Genomic DNA, 20503 nt, shown 5'->3' on the forward strand with positions numbered 1-20503 from the left:
AGCAGCGTCGTGCACACCGTTTTCCTTACCGGTATTAGAGAAATACGCCGTGGAGTGGGTCTGTACCGGTAAATAGGACATAGAAGTGACGCACGGATGAGGCTGAATGCGGGGCCCGGAGCTTTCTCCGTCCGCAGACGGAAATCTCAGTTCCTCTAGGCCCCCCTGCCCCCCGCCCAAGAAAAGGCAGAAAAGACAAACCAGTTCTTACAAACAGCGACACTTGGAGCCGGAGACAACTGAGTTAACTTTATTCTCTTCTAACTGCAGATTCAAGGTATACAGCTGAACATTGCTATTTTTCTTATGAGACTTATAAATAAAAATACAAAAAAATGTTCACTACAAAAAAATCTACTGTTAGTAGGATGTAAAAAATATTCTCTTTGCTATAGAAGGCACAACTTCACTTAGTGACACATGGAGAGAAGACCTGCAGCAGGAAATTCATTGTTTTTTCTTTTAAATGTCATCAGAACACTGGAATTACAGAGAAACGCATCCATCTACACGAAACGAAGGCAGAGGCGCAGCGCAGAGCTCACCCAGGACCGCACAGCTTGGAGGGGACGGCTTCGGGGCAGGGGCAGGGGCAGGTGGGGCTGGCAAGCACACCTGGGGTCCCCAGGCTGGGGCAGGGGCAGGGGCAGGGGATGGGGTGGGGGCCAGTGGAACAAACCAACAGAGATGAAAGGGGAGGGACGAGGGACGGAGCATCGGAAGGGAGAGAGGAGGAGAGGGAGAGAGAGATTTGTACAAAAAAGTAACCAGTATAATTGAAGAAACAAAATTGGGCAACCTCCTAAAATTAGGCTAAGAGGAGGTGCTGAGGTAGACATGAACTAGAACAGCCATGAATTAAAACACTATCTGTAACACAGAGCGATCGGACTGGCACTTGACAAAAGACAAGCCACGAAAACAAACAACGGAACGCAACAGAACACGCCCGAGCCGGAGGCTGGGCTTTGCTTGGTCCAGCAGGGCCGGGGCCCCAGTGCTTAACTTACATACATATATATATCTCTATATATTCATCTTTATATAGATGGGTCGGCGGCCACGGCGCCCGCCACGGCGCCCGCCACGGCACCGCCACCTGACAAAGGTCATGCGTGACACCGCGTGAACGAGTTCCAGGACACACGCCAGGGGGCGGGTACCCCATCTGCAGAGCGGGCACCCGGGACGCGGGGAGCAGGGCGGCTGGCCAACAGGCCGGTGGGGCCTGCGCCCCTCTCCCCAGCCTGTCTCCTGGCCCCTCCTGGCTGGCTCTGGCTCCCCCCGCCCCCCCCCCCGCCCCCCGCCCCGCACCCATCAGTTTCCACGAAGGGTTCGCCTGGCCGTTTACTTCCTGCTGAAATACCCAGGCAGGTGCTGCCAGGAAGCCCCCCAGAGGAGGAAGCGAGGCGGGAGGGGAGAACGCGCCACAGGCCTAGGAAAATGAACAGACGGCTTCATCTTTTCCTGCTTCTGTCCGACACCCCGCGCTCTCACTCCTGCTGGGCTGGCAGGGACCCGGCCACAGACCCGCCCCCTGCTGCTCACTCCCTGGACGGAGGGAGCCCGAAGGCCCTCTCCCTCCGGGGCCTCCACCCCCAGCCAGCAGCACCCCCAAGGGCACCACACACCTTGCGGAAAATTGCAGCAGGTTTTTTCCTTTTTTTTTTTTCCTTTTTCTAAACATGGAGAACTGTTCAGGCACAAATATTAAACAAGCCCACATTGCATCCCTGGATTGTACTGAATCACTGGGTCCCCCAGCCCCCCTACCCACCCTGCACCCCAGACCCACCTTCCTCACATCCGTGGCCTCCTCCAGAGCAGCAACGATATTTACTATTTATATCTCTCTTGCTATATATCTCTCTATATATATCTGTCTATCCTACACACATAGGATTTTAATGCTTTGAGTGAGTGAAGGAGTGGCAGGGGAGGGGCACGAGTCAGGGGCAGTGTCACTGGACAAGGCAGAGCGAGCAGGGCTGTCCGCCGTCCACAGCCAAAGGCAGCAGGTGGCCAAGGGCCAGATGTCGGAGAGAAAGGGGAGTAAAGCCACTCAGACCTCACCCTGGGGGGGAGCAGCCTCCCCCACCCCCCTAGTCTCCAAGCCCCGTCTATCCAGACACAGCAACACCTCCAGCTAATCCCTGGCCCTCACCTTGCCCTTAGGCCTGGCCACGACGGCCCTGGCAAGATCAGAATTCTCACCTTCGTGAGCAGGAAGCCGGAAAGGAAGAAAGCAAGACACAGGTCTCCCACCCAGCGCCCTTCAGAAACCGCAGTCTGGACCCCCCTTCCTGCCTCCCTACTGGGGCTCCCTGGGGCCCGAGCTTCAGTACCATCCAGTGCTGCCCAGCAGACGCCACGCTGCCTGACCTCACACGCCGCACACAAGCAGCACGTGCACACGCACACGCTCACATGCACACGCACACATGCACACGCACACGTGCACACGCGCACACACACACACACACAGAGGGACATTTTGGTGGTGGTGGTGGTAGTTTTTTTTGTCTTTTTCTTTTCCTATGCACACTACAAAAGGAAGGGCAAGGTCCTGCAGAACTGACGAAGGAACTAACCAACATTACAAAAATATTACAATTTCTACGATTAGCTCCGCCCTCTCAGCTTTCAGGCAAAGGGGAGGAGACCCTGGCTGCAGGGCGGTGGGGCCAGTGTGGGTGCCAGCCAGGTCCACGGAACAGTTTGATTTCGTTCTCTTCCCCACCAAAGCTCGATGACATCTTGCTGTTAACACACTGTCTCCTGGGACTTACAGACCCCGGGGCCCGCCAGCGCCCCTTCCTTCCAGACGGGGGGAGGAAGCCATAGTGCACAACGAATTCCTGCAGACTGCTCCTCCCCAAAGAGTTCCCTCTTCACATTATAAATAAAACTGCTCTAGTCACGGATTTCAAGTTTAGCTTTTTCCTTTCCCGAGCACTAACTCGTTATTATAATTGCAAAGTAGCACCCTCCCCACTTATCACCCCAATCCATCGTCCAGCAACACGGTCCCCCCAATGCTATACCCACAACGCAGTTTTTAAGGCCTTCAGATTGGGTGGGCGAGACTGGAGGGGTGGGGCCAAGAGACGGGGGGCGGTCCCAGCAGCACCCATCCCTCCCACGGCCCTCTTCTCCTCACGATGCTTCTCCCCAAAACCGCTCCCCTAAACCACTTTTTTTAAACCTAAGATAAAAACGCAGCCACAACTTTCTCCGAGAGAGAAAGGAAAGAAAATAACTTCCACAAATAAAGCATGAGACGAAACCGAGGGCCCATCCCACCGTGAACACAAACATGGCCAATGTGCTTTCCTAAGCTGGGGCGGAGGCTGGGGAGAGCGGGCAGCAGCGCCGCAGGCTGGCAGGAGGGGACAAAGGAACCGGACGAACCTAAGAGGTAGCTTTCAGAAAACAACACCCCACCCCGGGCAACAGAACCCCGACTGGCGCATCCCTCGCAGCCGCAGCCGGGAAGCAGCCCGATTTTGGCAATGATCATGTGCGCAGAGGTGGGGGTCGCGCGCAGAGGTGGGGTCGCACAGACGCAAGGATCTGAATAGCCCAAGCCCCCAGACCCAGCAAACTATAAGAAAGGGGGGGTCGTGTCCAGAGCGTTTTGGGCTGAACCGATGCTGGGCATGATGAGTTCATGCTCTGGGCAGAGCCAACACAGTGACTCCAAAGGCCCCCAGTACACCTCCCCCTCCGCCCACCTTCCGGGGACCCAGCCCCCACATTCAGGTTCCCAGGACTCGATCCTTCTGTGCAGCTCCTTCCCGCTGGGAAGCTGGTCGCTCAGGGATGGGGGGGCCTTGGCCAGCTAACAGGTAGGTACTAAACCAACTATTAATTTACACAAGAACACACAAAAGAACTCCCTCCCCATTCTTCCAACCCCCAACCAAAGAGAGATGCAGGGGTACAAAAGCTCACGAGGTCACGAAAAACTGAGGTAATTCAAGCACAACGTGCTACAGGGGAACCCGGACACACAACAGAAGTAACACAAGGCCGAAGCGCTTTCAACAACTCCCCCTCTTCCTGTGGCCTGGGGGGCGGAGGGGGCGGGGGGGGGGCATGAGCAGGAATTCTGTGCCTTCTCTGGACCTGGGTTTCCCACTGCGCTCACCGGGTCTGGGGTGTTTAAAAGGTCCCCAGAATGACTCAACAGCACCCCCTTGGCCAGTACCCCGACTGCTGGCAGGTGCCCCTTCTCCGGTGGAGGGCACCGCTGGAGTGGGACGTCCACATCCTCCCCGTGGACAGCAGCCCTTTCACGGACTCCTTCTCGCAGGGACGGGACCCGGGGTGGCAGGGAGCCTTGTCCGGTGTTGGTGGGACCCATGTATTTCTATGTATTTAACTGTTTTTCCAACTGGGAAGCAAGTCTCATTCAGGACAGGGCTTTCTGAGGGTGGGTCTTCCATTGGCTTTGTGTTCTCAGAGGCTAAGGGTGGGAGTGGGGCTCTGGGGTCGGACACAGATTCCCCACTGAGGAGCTGGGAGGGGTGGGCTGGACACTCCCTGAACTGGAGGACAGGAGGCAGGGGGAGGCGGGGACCAGGAGCTGGGGGAGGGGCAAGAGCCTTGAGCTCCTGGAGACACGAGGGACATGCAGACCGGCAGCGCGGAGGGAAGCAACAGGTGAAATGAGTGACGGGAGGGGAAGAGGCGCCCTTCCCCACGCCCATCTGCCCCCAGCACACCAGCTGCCACTCTGAGTGTCAGCCAGCGACGCGTCCAGCCCCACCATCTGCAGGGCACCCCCGTGGCCCCCGGAGCCTCTATCTTCTGAGGAGGCTGAGGATGGCAGGCAGAGACTGGCTCTGACCAGAACACCCCTCGCCTTCTTCTCAGACTCCATTTCTGGACATAAAAGAGGGTCTGAGCAGAACAAAACCCCTTCCACCCCCACCCCAGAAATCCAGCCAGGGGAGGCGGGACGGAGGCCTGGGCAGGGGCGGGGCGGGGCATCCTGGTCACCTGGAGCCCCAGAGAGACTCAAGGCCAGAGAGCTACCAGGTTTCCGTTTTCTTCCTTTTTTCCCTTATGTACAGACATGTATTTTTTGCACAATCCTTCCTCGACTCCATCCTGCTCTAACTCCTCCTCTCGCTCCCGCTCCTCTGGCCCCACCCGGCCGGCTTCACACGTAGCACAGGTACAGGTACGTCTTCTCTATCCTCCAGTCGGGCGGGATCTCCTCGGGCTTGTGGCCCTTCATGTGCTTCTGCATGGAGGACAGGCTGGGGCAGTACTCGGTGCAGATGGTGCACTGGTAGGGGGAGGCGCCGTTGTGCGTCCGCAGGTGCTTGATCATGGCCGAGTAGTCCCGGGAGCGCTGGTGGCACAGCTTGCACTCGAAGGGCTTCTCACCTGCGGGCGGAGGGAGCGCTGTGAGGGCCTCCCCTGGGGCGCGCGGGCCCTCGCCCACCCGGTCACACTTCCCAGCACCGTGGATGCACCTGGGATGGTAGCCCTCGTCACACCCGGCAGCTGAGCGGTTGAAATATGCCAGGGTGACTGGGCACTAGTCTTCAAGGTATTTCCTGTCACTGATCTAACAGCCGCATGCAGCCCGCAGTGGCGGTATGCAGCACAGCCCTAGTCCCTTCCTCTTGTTCATTCTCCCAAAGGAGGGGCCTGGGGGTCTGGAACAGGGGCAGGGAGGCCCGGAACCGCCTTGGGTATGGCCCTTCAGCAGTCCCTTCCAGGGGGCGGGGCTACAGATGGTGGGGAGTAGGGGTGCCGCGTGATGAGGGACCTCACCCTTCAAACATCTGCATCTGGGCAGCTACCTCCCCTTGTCACAGGAGGCTCTTAGAACCTGTGCTGGCCCCCGCCTTCCCTCTGGGGCTGGAATGGGGGACAGAACAGCTGGTGGCCTGGCCCCACACTAGCTGGTGCCCGGCCTCCTATTGGGAGTCCCCTGGAGCTGAGCCGAGGAGTGAGGGAACCTCATTTCGATACAGTAATTAACTGGCCAGCCATCTCGCTATCGATACTCCTCCACGCAGAGGGCCCAGCAAATAATGAAGTAATGAACAGCCAAAGTGATCTAACTATCGACCTGCTATTTACAATAGTCACTGCCAATGCGTTTAATGATCCACCTGCCAGGCCACATCCCCGACAAGGGCTAAGGAGGCCCAGGCCTCTGGGTCACTCTGGTGGCCAACAACGAGCACCCCATCTGCTCCTGTGGCCAATGCAAGAAGCAGGGCGATGACAACACGAGTCCTCTGCTTCCTGTCCCCTCTGCCCACCCTCTCCACCCACAGAGGTCACCTCTCCCCTCCTCTGAAAAGGGCAGCTACCTCCCCTCGTCACAGGAGGCTCCCAGGTGGCGAGACGACCTTCCACGGCGCCTTATTCTCAGAGGAAGCCCTTCTGAGTGGCTACCTTCCCCCAACCAGTGGTGGGCTGGTGACAGAACCTGCAACAACCGGTTCCGTGCAAGCCTGGGTCTGTAGCATTAGCCATGGCCACGCTGTGACTACTCCCACCATGGCCAATGCTAAGCCACCAAGGTGAGGCCACTGGACTTGCAGTGGGAAGGGATGTGCCCCAGCACCCACCGCCCCCAGCTGGCAGTCCTGGGCACCGGGACGCGTCTGCTGGTCTGCCGGGGACTCCAGGGAAAAGTGTAGCTCATGTTTCTATTATGTGAAAAGGAATGTGAAGTCCCTTTGAAATGGCAAGACATTCTACACTTGGGTGTTTTAAATATATCTGCTCCTCCAAGCTGAGAACCTAACTGATGACTTCTCAACCCGCACCGTAAGCTAACCCAATGCCCTCTAATTCCTACTCTGCCAAGTAAAAAACTACCCCAACCTTCACTCTCAGCTACTTGGGAAACCTAATCCGGGATTCACAGACGGACGCCATCCTGCGTGATCTGGGACCCACTGGTTGGGGCTGCCTGGAGGCCCGGTCTGGGCTCCCGGGAAGGGCTGCGGGTGCGTAGCAATGCCTGCCTCAGTCTTGCAAGGGGCAGTGGCACGCAGGTCAGCACACAACCCTTAGCAGAACCTGCCCGACTCTTTCCTTCAGCCCTGACGCCTCTGGGAGCCACCTGCCCGCCAACCCGCCCAGGTTCCAGAGCCGCTCTGCCCTCGGTACCTGTGTGCACCCTGTAGTGCGTCTCCAGCTGGTGCTTGAGGCTGAACTTCTTGCCGCAGCCGTTGCACTCATAGGGCTTCTCGCCCGTGTGGATGCGCTTGTGGCTTTTGAGTGTGCTCTCATCCCGGAAGCAGCTGCCACAGAACTCACACTCGTACGGGTGGTCGCCTGTGGGGACAAGGGCTGGTTCAGGGCTTTGCCTATCCCGGCCCCCACTCCAGGGGACAGCAGGAGGATGAGTGCCTGCCTTCACCACCTGCAAACGCCATTTAAGGTCAGACCCCCACCTCTGCCGGCCCCCAGGACATAGACAGGGAGCCCTGTTCCCACATGTCTGTGCCTTACTGTGGCCCAAGGGTCACCCACGGGCCAAGGCCCAGTCCCAGGGAAAGAGAGCCCATTTGCTTGAAATAAACAGCAGTCCCCAGAGAGCAGGCCCCCACGAGGCTAGAGCAGGCGTGGGGCTCTGAGATCTGGTCGTTCAGCTTCTCACGCTACCTTCCCTTCCTTTCCTCTCGGTCAGGGGCAAAAGCCACTCCAGCCTGAGGACCTGCCCTTAAGAAATCCCTCCAATTTGGGAACAATGAGAACATTATTCCAAAATGCCTTCTGCCCCTTCCCTCCTCTACAGTTTCACACGACTGTTTTCTCCGCTTGATTTTCTCTTCTCTCCCTGGCGAACTCCTAGTCATCCTGCAAAGCCCAGCTCAAAAATCACCTGCTTGGAAGCTTCTCTTTAGCCCCCCCCCCACGAGCTCCCCCAGGCAAAACGAGGTTTCAGTTTCTTCTCTGTCCCCAAAGAGGAAAAAAGTCCCGCATTTTGTTCTTTTAGCAGCAGAGGCATAATGTTTGACTCTTTCTGATGAAAACGGCCCCCATTTTTGAGCGCTCACTACGACATGAAAAACTTCACATGGCTCGTATCACGTAATCCCTGCAAGAACATTACGAGAAAGGTATTACTATTATTCTCATTTTACAGAGGAGAAAACCGAGATGCTTAGAGATGCTTAACCATGGTCCCCAAGGTCCGAGAGCTAGTAAGTAGCGGAGTCAGGAGTCAGATTCTGGTCTGTTCCAGTTGGAGGTGGGACCGTCTCCGATGGCTAAGTGACAGGCTGTACTGACTCCACCGTCACGCCCACCAGGCTCCGAAATGGAAGCGCGTCAGGCAAAGGGGCGCTCCATTCACCCTGTGGCCTCAGCGCATCTCTGAGGACGACCCAGAGGGGCCCTGGGAAACGCTGGGCGCACGAACCTCGGGGAGAACTGCTTCTCCTCGCCTGGAATCCACGCCCGTCAGCCTCCTTTCTGTGCATCCCAGTGTCCCCCGGAAGGTGAGAGGTTGGGTGGGGTTGTGGGGGTTAACGATTTTTCGTTTTGTACCCGAAGTGGGGGCTTTGGGGCTGCAAGGTGAAGACTTCAGCTACTTATTTATTACAGGAGCGAAGGCACAGACAATAAAGATAGATTGATCACCCCAGACTTTGTTCATGAATATTTAAATATCGCTGATTCGTCTTGTCACTGTAATTACAATTTCTCTGGGCTGCATCTCCAACAACCACAGTTTATGGTAAAGGATGGCCCACTGTATTTCACTTGTCCCCCTGCAGATGTGCGGGGCTGCCAACCGTGTAATGTCCTCTGCATTTCATACATTTTCTTCAGCTGCTGAAGGTTTAAGTCATCCACAATGACCTACGTTTTTTCATTATCCCCATGTCAAACTGCGTGCGTGCCTGGGCATAAATTGTCCCTCTCGTTATAGACTCGCATGCCTGTGCCTTCACTTCCTCTTTAAAATTATATTTTACTCTCTTCTCTCTCTCCCCTCCTCAGGCTGCTACCCCAAGCTCCCCCCTCTTGAATGCAGGCCCCTGTACCCACATAAATTCTCATCGGTTCTGATGGCTCTGAAGGGTTTTTTAAGGCTCTATGGGGAGTGGATGCTGCGGTCCGCCCACTGGCGGGCTCTCTCATGGGTGAAAGATTTGCAAGAAGCCCCCAGGGCACAGAGGGAGATGGGGGTGGGAGGGGGAGCAACTCCACGGAGGAGCCGGATTGGAAAAGCTCAGGGAGCACCGCCGGCCTATGGGGCACGCCCGAGCGAGCAGGTCCGCTGAGGCCCTCGCATGCAGACCTGGGCGGTTCTCAGCACCTGCCTGTCGCCAGCCGCCCGCCCCATCCGACCCACGGGGAGGGCACGCCCACCCAGACCCCGGTCCCCCTCAGTTGGGTGAGGTCAGTCAGTGCCTGTGCCCACGTGCCACTTCCTGTGCAGACGCTTCACATACCGCCCGTCTCACACCCAACTGCCCCTCCTTACTGAATCGGCAATGATTACGGCTTTAATCAAGGATTCAGAATCCTCATCAAGATATATATAAATAAATAAATAAAGCCAGGGCCACGGGAGACTTCAGCCAGAGCCGGTAATTAAAGCGTACACCACAGCCACCCGGCTGGGAAGCCAGCATCTGCGCTGTCCCCTGCAGGGGGGGCCCTACGCGTTTAAAAACACAGGGGGAGACAGAGAGGCTTGCTTGATCAGATTTTTATGAATTTAATTATGAAGGGGATCACACGTTAAGTAAGTTTAAATAGGAAATCTCCAGAGTCAGCCAGGGAACAGAATAAGAAAAACTCAGAAGACACACACGCGCGCGCGCGCGCACACACACACACACACACACACACACACCCCTACCTTTGGGAACATGGCAAGGACCTGGACCAAAATCCTTACCCTGAGAGTTAATTGTGACGGTGTTGCCATAATGTACACAAAACTGGCTGCACAACTCCAAATCCAATTTGTGGTGTGTTGATTAACTCTGTAGCCTCTTTAATGAGCTTGACATTAAGTACAGGACAAGTGAGACTAATTAGGGCCCCCTCCGGCCTGCCCAGTGCACCTGTGACCCCAGCGGCCTGCCCTCACCTGCGGTTTCCCCGGCACTGGCAGGCCCGGCGTGATCCTCCCCATCCCAGCCCCACCCCACGGCTCCTCAGCCCCTCCACGCAGCGCAGCTGAGAGCTTATTATATGACGCGCCGCGTGAATCAGGGATCCATCAATGCCAAGAGCGCGGCTGGACTAACTTACCAAACACAGCTGCGGATGCTAAACACCAGGCCCCAGCAGCAAATGGGCCAAGAACAACGGAATATTAATGAGGCATTGTGTGGGGTGTGCTCCGCTCCGCCTGTGTGTGGCTGTGTGTACAGGGCTCGCTGGTGGCCATCACTGAGTCTGTGCGTGTGCACAGGCGGTGCTCATGTGCCATGTTTCCGAGATTAAGCAAGTGCTTCTCCCAAACGATGCCTCCTCCCCACAGGTCTGAGCCCCCAACGACACAGGAGCTTGCGACAGCTGAGCGCCGAGCTCGCTGAAGGGGCCTGAGCAGAGCTGGGCGTAACCTGGGGAGACTCAGGGGGGCTGGATGATTCAGGCACAGGAGGCTAGTGGCTGAAGGTGACTGGCCACCGTGGGACTGCAGGGGGGTGGTGTTGACGGGAAGGTGCACGGACCTGCAAGGGATGCTTACGCGGCACGACAGAGACAGTCCTGCCGGCATTCCTCCGCCTGAGCCCTTCTCGCCTGGCCCCACTCTCTGGGACCTCCCTGTCCTGTGCCAGCAAATGTGGTGATGCTCGGGCCACATGCTCCCCCGAACAGAGTGGCATCCAGAAGCGAGGGCCCAGGCAGGCTCTTCGGTGAGCATGCCCACGGCTGGCAGGACAGGCTACCCAGTTTTGGGATGAAACCTAGCTCTCCTTATGGCGATTATTAAATACTCAGTCCACGATAAAGAAAGCCCCTCCCCTGCTCCGCTGAGCCTGTCGCCACGGAAGGCCTGGCCTGCACACGTAGTCCCGGGGCTGTGACAAGACTCGGGACTGAGGAGAGAAAGTGCCCAACCGCCTGCCTGTACCCAGTTTTTGTGCCCTGTCCGACAGACATGAACGTACACCCTGTCCCGATATGGAGCCTGCCTGCCTGTCGCCCTGGCCCCGCCCTGTCATCCCAAACCCAGCAGAGCACACACACGGCAGAGGCGTGGGCAGTCCTTTACCCAGTGCGGTCAGCAGGGACCCGATTTTGTCTTAGAGAAAGGAAAGAATTTAAGTCACCCATCCCCTTACGATGGGATCCGGTTGCAAGGAAGCAGACGCTCTTGGCCCTCAGGGACCAAGCATGCCACCCCCAAACCTACAGTGTGGCGGCACCTGGTCTAGCCTCGCTGACGGACAGCCCCTCCCCGCCCCGGCGTCTGGAACTGGCTAGGCAGAGACCTGTCAGGGCTCATCGTTTACTCCCCTAAACAAGGTTAAGGCCCCAGGACAGAAATGGCTTCTGTTATTGTGGAGCAATTGGGACCACTCTGCAACATTCCCCTCGGAACCCAAGGCTGACTTGGGGAACGTGTCCATGGGGCGGGGGCCAGGGAGAGCGAAGGGGTGTGTGGCAGAGAGAACCAGAGACCAAGCAGGTAGGTTTTTCTCAAAATGTGTTTTGGGTCCACCTGCCTCAGAATCCCTTGGGAATATTTATTAACAACCTTGAAGTCTTGCATCTCAGCCGTACACAACAAATCAAAGTTTCTGAGAGGGGGGCCCAAGACTGCATCTCTAATGAGCCCCCCCTCTGTTGAGCAAAGAGAGACGGAGAACTAAGTTCCCCAAGGTGGGTGGGGAGAACCATCACCGTGGAAACCACCCCCAGCCCAATCCTTGAGCAAAGAGCTGGGGGCTAATTCTGCCCAGCACCTCCACTTCATGTGTCTGGAGGTAAAACCAGACACTGGTTCCCGGAGACCCTGGCCCACCCATCACCTGGCTGCCTACCTGTGTGCGAGCGCAGGTGGCGCTTGAGGGCGGTGTGGCTGGGGAAGGTGCGGTTGCACTCGCTGCAGATGTAGCTGCGCACGCCCGCGTGGACCTCCATGTGCTGCTGGAGGGCGCTCTGCGCCTGGAAACGCTTCCCGCACAGCAGACAGAAGACAGCCATGTCTGTGCCTGGGGGAGACAGAGCCGGGAGAGCCTCAGGAAGCTGGAACGCAAGGCCATTCTCTACCCATCCAGGCTAGCGCAAGGGCCCGCATCAGGACTGGTGCCCTCAACCCCCGTGCTCAAGGCGAACCCAGAGGCGGCCCAGGACAAGCAAAGTTGATGGAGCACCCAGGATGTGATCCAGTGGAACAAAATCAACTCCCTCCCGGTACCATGACACCCAAAGTCTAGTGGAGAAAGAGCAGCACTGATAAAACACATCGCAGTAGCAAATGGGCGCTGGCGGTTGTATGGAGTGCTGTCGAAGGCACGGTACTGAACCACATCTGTCAGAGGGCCTTTGCGGAGTCCGGGGCAGGAGGTGGGGTGTCAGGGTGGCCTCTGTGAGGATAACGATAACGGAGATGACATCTGCCGGCCATCGCTCAGTTGTAACTAATTTAAAATCGCATCACCAAACCGTAGGCGCCCCATCCTCACCCTTCAGATGAGGAAAGCGAGGCGCAGCGAGAGCGAAGCGCTGTCCCGAGTTCCATGCAGTTCCTGAGCAGCCGAGCCGGTGCACCCGGCGCCGGGAGGGGGTCCCCTTCCCCTTCCGATGCCGCTTCTATCAGACCCGATGCCCCAGTCATTAAAGCACCCATCTTAAGGGTCCATTCACTCAGCAAAGACTATTTCAGTGCCTTCCACAGGCGGGACCCTCTTTTGGGCACTGGGGCCATCACCATGGGAAACGATACAAAGCCCCTGCCCTCATCACAGATGCCACCCCGCACACGGGGGAGTGGCGGAGGCCATTCCTGGAGGACACAATAGTAGCGTGAACACTCCAGGCTGGAGAGAAGCACGCAGGCCGGAGGGCCAGACAGACGAGCGGGGCAGCTGGGAGGCAGGGAGCGGGGAGGGGAGCCAGAGCAGCAGGCAGGGCCAGGCCGTGTGGGGTCTTGAAAACCGTATTAAGAGCCTTAGGTTTCATCCCAAAACCAAAGGGCAATTTTCAAAGGATTTAAGCCAATGAGGAACATGAGATTTTCATTTAACGCAGTCCAGTCATTCCTGGGCCGACCCAGGGCACAGGTAGGCAGGCACCCACGGTGCCCTCCGAGACTGGCCGCCACTTCCTGTGTGTTTGAGCCCCTGCCCAGTGCTGCTCTGAGCCACGCCTCTCCGGGTGCAGCAGCCTGAGGAAGCTACGACCCCCGTCTGGTCCTAGCTGGTGGCTCCCTGCCCACCATTTTGGGGACTCTGTTTCCATAAGCACACAGCTCCCCCCGCAGGCCCATCTGCTCACCTCCCTCTAAGGCAGCGGTTCTCCACCTGTGGGTCGCGACCCCTTTGGCGGTCGAATGACCCTTTCACAGGGGTCGCCTAAGACCATCCTGCATATCAGATATTTACATGACGATTCATAACAGTAGCAACATTACAGTTATGAAGTAGCAACGAAAGTAGTTTTATGGTTGGGTCACAACATGAGGAACTGTATTTAAAGGGCCAGAAGGTTGAGAACCACTGCTCTAATGGCATCTGGGCAGTATCACCGGTGCTCAGCCCTGTGTGAGGGACAGAGCGGGAAAGGTGGGCAGGCCTGGCATCTGCCCACCCAGCCCCAGGGGCGGAAGGGCCAGAGCTTTGGCTGCCAGGGCTGTGGCCTGCTCAGTGCGGAATCGGGGCTCCTGGTGGGAAGTGGGGTGGAGAAGGGTCGCATAACGAGCCTGGCTGCCTCTCCGGGCCACCAATGGGGTCGGCAAGTAGGAGGTCTGTTCTCCTGCCTCCGTCCCATTCATGGCTGGTTTGGGATGGATTAGTGGGAAGGCAAGACCTCTCACTCCCCGTAGTCCCACCCCTCACAGCCACCTGTGTAGACACTCGGAGACGAGGCACCTGCAGCCGTGCTCAACTCACGCTGCCTGCACCCAGGACCAGGCCAGGCTGAGCACAAGCCGGCAGGGACTTGCTCCTGCCTCAATGAGCAGAGGGAAGGACTGCTCTGGCACTGTGCAAGGCGCTCTATCTGTGTTGCCTCATTTAACACTCGCTGCTCTCCACGGCAGGCATTCCCATCCCCTTCTTACAAATGGGAAAACAGAGATGAAAAAACTTGCCTAAGGCCACACAGGGAGAAAGAGGCAGAGCTGAGGTTTAAAAATGCCGAGGTCTGTCTGGCGTCAGAAACCACAGGGCTGGGCCCATGTCTACCTCTGAGGCTGCCACCTGCCTGCCTGGGCTTCTCCGGGAAGAAAAAGCAACACCAGCAGCAGCCAGCGCCAGCCCGCGGGTCCAGGAGCTCCATGCGCCCAGGGCTCGCCCAGCATGCTCAGGGCCTGGGCGGGAGGGGTGGCTGGGGCCGAGTCACGGGCATGGCTCTCTGCTGGACCAGGGAGATGCTGAGGTCAACCAGAGAACGGCTCCCAGGCTATTGGGGGACGCCAGTCAACAAGCACCCCAAGGACAAGGCAGGGCGGCCTCAAGAGGCTCTGAGCAATCTGAGACTTTCTCAATGGCTCTGAAAAGCGAGGAGTATTGAGAAGCGAGGACTAGGAGGTGGGGCACTGGACTCGGGCTAAGGAGACAGCACAAGCAAATTTCAGAGCAGGCGGGGACAGAGGACAGACCCCGAGGAGAGAGAAGAGCAGGGAAGGCTCCTGGGGGCCCGATGGCAGAGGGCCATACCAGGGGTGGGGGTGGGGGTGGACAGAGTAGACTTTATCCTACAGGCAACGCAGAGCCGCGAAGGCTGGGGGTGCTGGCATGATCCTTCCGCTAAGTGAGGGCAACTACTCCGGGGGCGGCCTGGGGACCAACAGCCGAGGCAAGTGGCTGGAGCAGGGAGAGAGCTGACGGCTTTTGCGCCCCCACTAGAGGAGGGTGGGAACCAGACCAGGGCAGGGGCTGCAAGGACAGGCGTGGAAGAATGACGCCCGGGAGGTGGCATGGCAGGACCCGGGGCACAGTGCACCTGAAGCCCAGAGGGCCAGCTCTGCACCGTGGTCACAGGTGTAACATTATACTCACCACCCAGGAAGAAAGCGCAGCGGAGTCCCTCCCAGGGCCTCCCCACCCCCTTCCTGGGACATCCAGCAAGGTGTGGGGCTCTCTCTGCCACCGAGACACTGCTCTAGGCCCAGAGACACAGACCAGGGGGCTCTCGGGCCCCGCATGCACTCTCCCCAGCCTTGTGTCTGGACACCAACAGCTGAAAGAATGAAAAAATATTTTAAAAGAAAAAAGGAAAGGGCAGGGGAGATGTGGAGGAGACACCAGGAAAGCTGTCGGTGCGGCAAGTTAAAAATCGAGACCAGATCCGAGTTATTAACCAATTTGCTATAGTTTCTGCCTAGCTGATTGTCCGCATGTATGATGAGTCAGGGCAGATTCTATTACACTGGGAGATTAAGCAAATAAATCCTGGCTTTTGGAAACACATTAAAATGTGGGGCTATGAAAATAAAATTATCTAGAAAATTATATTAGCAATTCATTAGCTGCCGGGAGATGTGCGGCGGGGCAGCGTCAGAACACGGCTCCAGTCCACGCGGGAGACGGGGGCGCGGGCATCCTGGCTCTGTCACATCCTCGCCCTGTGCCCTCAGCACGTCACTGCGCTCCTCTGGGCCAGAGCATGCCCACCCCTTGCCCTGCTGCCCGTGGCTGCTGAGAGAATCCAATGAGATACGCGTGTGAAAGAGCTTTATAGCTATAAAGCGGTGGCAGGCCTGTGCCAGCCCAGACGACGCCTCTGTCTGAATTAGCAAGTTGTGCCTCTTGCTCTGGGCAGACACGGATCCTCGCTGGCCTGGGCGCACAGCTCCGCAAGCGAAGCGGGCTGGATGCCAGCCGCCACCCCCTCAGCCCGGCGTCCTCCGCCGCGGAACACCTGGCCACGGCGCGCGCAGCCTGCACCGCACACAAGCCCGAGTTGTTTTATCGACTCTGGGCTGCTTCTTCCAGGAAGCTGACCCTGCAGAAGGCGTCTTGGCTGAGTGGCACCATTTAGCACTCAGTGCCAAGACCACCCTCCTCGGAGCCCTGGCGCTGACAGCACGTAAAATCCCCGCGCCGCATTTGTTTCTGACAGTAGGCTCTGCCTGTTGGATTGTGAGCCCTCTAAAGCATGAACTCTTCTCTTTATCTTTACAGAGCACAGGGCCTGGCAGGGAGCGGGCACGCAAGGCGTGCCAGGAGCGGTAAAGAGTGAGGAGCTGTGGGGCGATCACACAGGGCAGAGGGGCATGGCACAGAGGCAGCCGCGAGGGCTGGGCCAAGTGCAGACCCACTGCCGAGAGCTTCCAGCCAGACCCTCCTTGAAATGAGTAGCGCAAAGCGACCCACAGGCGCTGACCGCTGGGGCCCCTCACGTCTGCGTGGTGTGCTGGGTCGGACGCCCAGTTCTGGCTCCATGTCGGACTCTACTGCTCAGGCGGCAGAAGGATGGGTCTTACACATCACACAGTGAGGCAGCGGGAAGCCCCTGGCTCCGGCACCGGGCGGCACCCCCTGGCTCCGGGCAGCTGCTGCCCGGCCTCCTTCCCTGGTGGAGGAAACAGCGTTCGAAACTAGCCAGCCCTTTCCAGCACCAACTGCTCAGTGCTGTGATGAGGCAACGGACAGACGTTTCTGGGTCCGCAGATCCTAGAAGTGAGTTGTTTCCTATCAATCTGTAAACTTCAGTGTAAGCCAGATACCTAAGTTAGCCTTGGCCCCAGGAAACCATTTACCAGGTCAAACCATAGCACTTCCTGAACGGGACTGAGAGGGTGTCTGCCAGGAGGGAAGTCGGACGAGGAAGAGGGAACGGGGGTGGCAGGCTGAATCAGGGGCTTCTAGGTGAGGTGGGCAGGGTCATGCAAACGCCCACCCCATCTGCTTCAGTTCCCGCTCTGGAGAGGGCGGCCACCGCACCCCCGCCCCCTCCACGGGCAGCAGGCACAGCCAGCGTTGGCTGCACGGCATGTACGGCTCACAGACTCGCCATTTAAAACGAGTTTAATTTTAGCAAAAAAAAAAAGGAAGAAAGCCAAGGCCGGGTGGAACAGGAGGCAGGAGGGGTGACAGAGACCAGGGTGCTTATTTCACCCAGGTGATGACTGGGCCTGAAATTACGAGACACAAAAACCCTCGTGTTTATACACCTGTACGATTTCCATACCAATTAGCTCTCGCACAGGAAGGAAGGAGCAGGAGCAGAGGCACACAGCTGGGGAGAGGCTCAGGTGCGACACCTTGCAGCAAGGCTCTTATTATCTCCAGCGAGAAGCAGTTTCTTAATCAAAGGAGCAGAGGAATCTAAATATACTCCGGCGTTTTTTGGTAAGCCGGCAGTGACAGCGGTGTGTGTGTGTGTGTATGCGTGTGCTGGAGCGTGTGCGTGTCCATGCACGTGGACCACGACGGGCTTCCATGTCCGACCCCCCGAGCTCCCCCACCAAAGGAAGAAAGTACCAAATGTAGGGGTGTGAGAAGATTCACACTGCCACCTCCTGGCTCTCCCCCCCAACCCCCCCGGGGGACTGCTGTTAAAGATGAGGTCAAGACGCAGGCATCGTCCAGTGTGTGGGAGAAAGAGACAGACACAGACAAGCAGCCTGGGGCTGACTCACACTGAAGGCAGGGAGCTCTGTCTGCATCTCAAGAGGATGGGGAGGACAAGCGGTGTGTGGGGGGGGGTGGGGGGGGCTGGGAGGAGACAAAAAGGAACCAAACACCCAGCCCATGACAGGGGCAGAGGCGCCTGCTGCTTTCGGCTCCCCTGTGCCATTACGCAGGGACTACCCGAGAAGGGGCCAAGAGCGCCCCCTCCGGTTTCCCTCTTGGGCGTAAGTTGCAGGACCGTTTGGGACACGCTCCTGCACGTCCTCAGAAAGCTAGCTACGTGCACCGTGCGGGCCCAGACTGCCCAGCCCAAGAAGGTGTCAGCCCACTGACCCCCGGAGCGACTGTTGGTAGAGTTCAAGCCAAGTCCTGCTGTTCCGTTACTGCCCGCTGCCTCCCTCCTGGGAGGGGTAGAGAGGCTGAGCAAACACCTCGAGAGCTTGTCTCGAACCAGCTTAGCTGTAAGCCTGTGCATGGGTGCCTGACTCCTGCATACAGTGACCAGGGCTCACACCTGCAATATGGGTGTGCCCCCTGACCGGGAGTCGAACCCGAGACCTTTCCGTGTACAGGATGACACCAACCAACGGAGCCACACTGGCCGGGGCTGCTGGGCACCCTGAATCACGTGCTCAGTTACATCTTTCCAAACCACGCCAAGAGGTAAAACCCTGAGCATTTACCCTTCTCGACAGTTTCAGCCTTGTCGATGCCAGTCTCTTTACCCAACGCTTCCCACCCCTTTTCCTTTCATTCTTACCTGCTTAGAATCTTGGAAGGCACCCTATACATGCACATAACCTTCCATTTCCTCAAGGGAGAGGGGGTGGGAATGTGATGGTTTCCTAGGCAGAGAACTCTTAATGAACAGCCAGAAAGGGGAAGAGTTGGAGCAGCTGATTCAAATTTGTTTTAATACTAAGCCATGGATGGGTGTGTGATTACGTCTCAAAGCACACACATGTAGGCATGCAGGCAGGCGTGTGCCTGCGTGCGCGCGCACACACACACACACACACACACACACACACACACACACACCTCAGTCTCTAGGGAATGTGGGCTCATCCTCAGGCAGCAGCTAGCGACTGGCTCCCAGAGACTGCATTTGTTTCGCAGCGAGCTGCAGGCACCAGCACTTTCATTACGCGGCACCTCCAGCTACAGTAAACAAATCTGTCAGCTCGCCAGCTCATTACGGTGCACCCGGACACGCGGGATTTATTGAGACCGCACAATAAAATAACATGAATGGATTTGCTAATTTTGTCAATCACTCCCACAAGCCAGCCAGGAGGGGAAGAAACTGGGGGAGGAGGACAAGAAACGGGGTGGGAAGTAAAGGAAGGGGGTGAGAAGGAGGGGAAAGTGGAGTTTGGTTCGCAGGAGAGAGAGAGTTCACGGTTAAGATGGAGCCCGGTCTAGGCTTTCCTGCCCGGTTACAAGACCATCTCCCCGGTTCCACCTACTTCCAGCCAGGACACCTTTTTCAGCGGGCGGGCAGCCCTGGCCGCAAAGGGGCCAAGGGCAAATTCAACTGGGAGGTGCCACGCCCTGGCCTGGCCTGGCTCCCCGGCAGGCCTCACTGATGGGACTAGCTCCTCGGGTCCTGCCGCTCTGTGTGTGTGGGGGGGGGGGGGGGACTAAGGAATCGAGGGTGGGAAGCCCCCCACGGAAGCAGCAGCTCCTCCACATGAGGAGCGACTAGCCTCTCGTGGTACCTCCCACCCCACGGCCCCTTCCAGGCACATTCCAGAATGAATCCAAACTTCTACCAAGAGAGCAAGGAAGGCAAGGGCGTGCACGCATGCGTGTGTGAGTGTGTGCGTGTGAGCGTGTGCGTGTGTGTGCTGCAGGGGCCGGGGTGGGAAGTAAATCCGGAGAAGTATGTGGGCCTATGGTCTGTAACTTTCAAAATGACAGCAGGACGGGGGCAAAGGTCACGAGGTCCCAGGCCTTAAGCACCTCCGCCAGCTGTGGCGGTGCGGCCAGGAGCCCGCAGGACGCCCGCCTGGATAAATCGGCGGCACGCAGCACCCGCTGGGGACGAGGACAATGGGCCCACTGGGGTTGGGAGGCAGGACAATGGGGCCCAGCCAGCGCGCAGGCCCGGAACAAATGTGCCCTGGCACCACGGGGCCCCCATTTGTGAAACTAATTGGCCCACGATTGAAAAACAGGACCCACTTCAGCAGGTCCGGGAGGAGAGGGCGCCCGCAGTCACCTAACCTGGCCCGTCCTGGGGGATCTGCATCCGCTGCTGCTCTCAGGTAACTCCCTGTGCGGAGGGGTCGGTGCCTTTGAGCCGAGGCCAGTCCGGGAGAAGATGGCTGGGGGGTGGGCATCCCGCTATATTAGGGGACCCACTTCTCCTCCCAAGATGGAAAAGAGAACTACCTCCCTCAGAGTCTCTATGCTGCTTGCTCTGCAGGAATCAAGTTCAGAGGAGAGAGACCTGTCTACTTGCTGGGTTCCCAAGCCAATTGCTTTGCTTCCCTCATTTCGGGGAGGAGGTGGGAGGAGCAAACAGAGCTCCAGTGGGTCCCTTCCTCAGTGCCCCTCCCTGGCGTGTGCCCAGCTCCGCCTGCGGAGGGTGGAGGCCTACGGCCGCACTGTAAGGAACTGGGGTCCCTCGGTCTCTGACTCAGCTGGTCCCCAGGCTTCTGGGCAAAGAACCCCGAGTGTGAGGTGGGCAGTCCGTCTGGCGGGCGAAAGGACCAGCGAGGAAGTCATCCCACTGCTGTCCTCTT

At 57.8% G+C, this 20503-nt stretch overlaps 1 protein-coding gene across 4 annotated transcripts in view; it reads right to left on the reverse strand.

The window, feature by feature from the left end:
- Window positions 1-234: 234 nt before the first annotated feature.
- Window positions 235-20503, reverse strand: part of ZBTB16 (zinc finger and BTB domain containing 16) — a 188351-nt gene continuing 168082 nt past the window's right edge. For 3 of the 4 annotated variants that reach the window (XM_059707821.1, XM_059707819.1, XM_059707820.1), the window contains 3 exons: window positions 11997-12167; window positions 7147-7314; window positions 235-5397 (listed from right to left, as the gene is read on the reverse strand). In XM_059707821.1, coding sequence (XP_059563804.1) covers window positions 5168-5397; window positions 7147-7314; window positions 11997-12167 — 569 coding nt within the window. In that variant the 3' untranslated portion in view covers window positions 235-5167. The remainder of the gene's footprint in view (window positions 5398-7146; window positions 7315-11996; window positions 12168-20503) is intronic. The other variant, XM_059707822.1, reaches the window with a different exon arrangement.

This window comes from Myotis daubentonii, chromosome 9 (assembly GCF_963259705.1).
Source record: "Myotis daubentonii chromosome 9, mMyoDau2.1, whole genome shotgun sequence".
In the NCBI taxonomy this organism is placed as follows: domain Eukaryota; kingdom Metazoa; phylum Chordata; class Mammalia; order Chiroptera; family Vespertilionidae; genus Myotis; species Myotis daubentonii.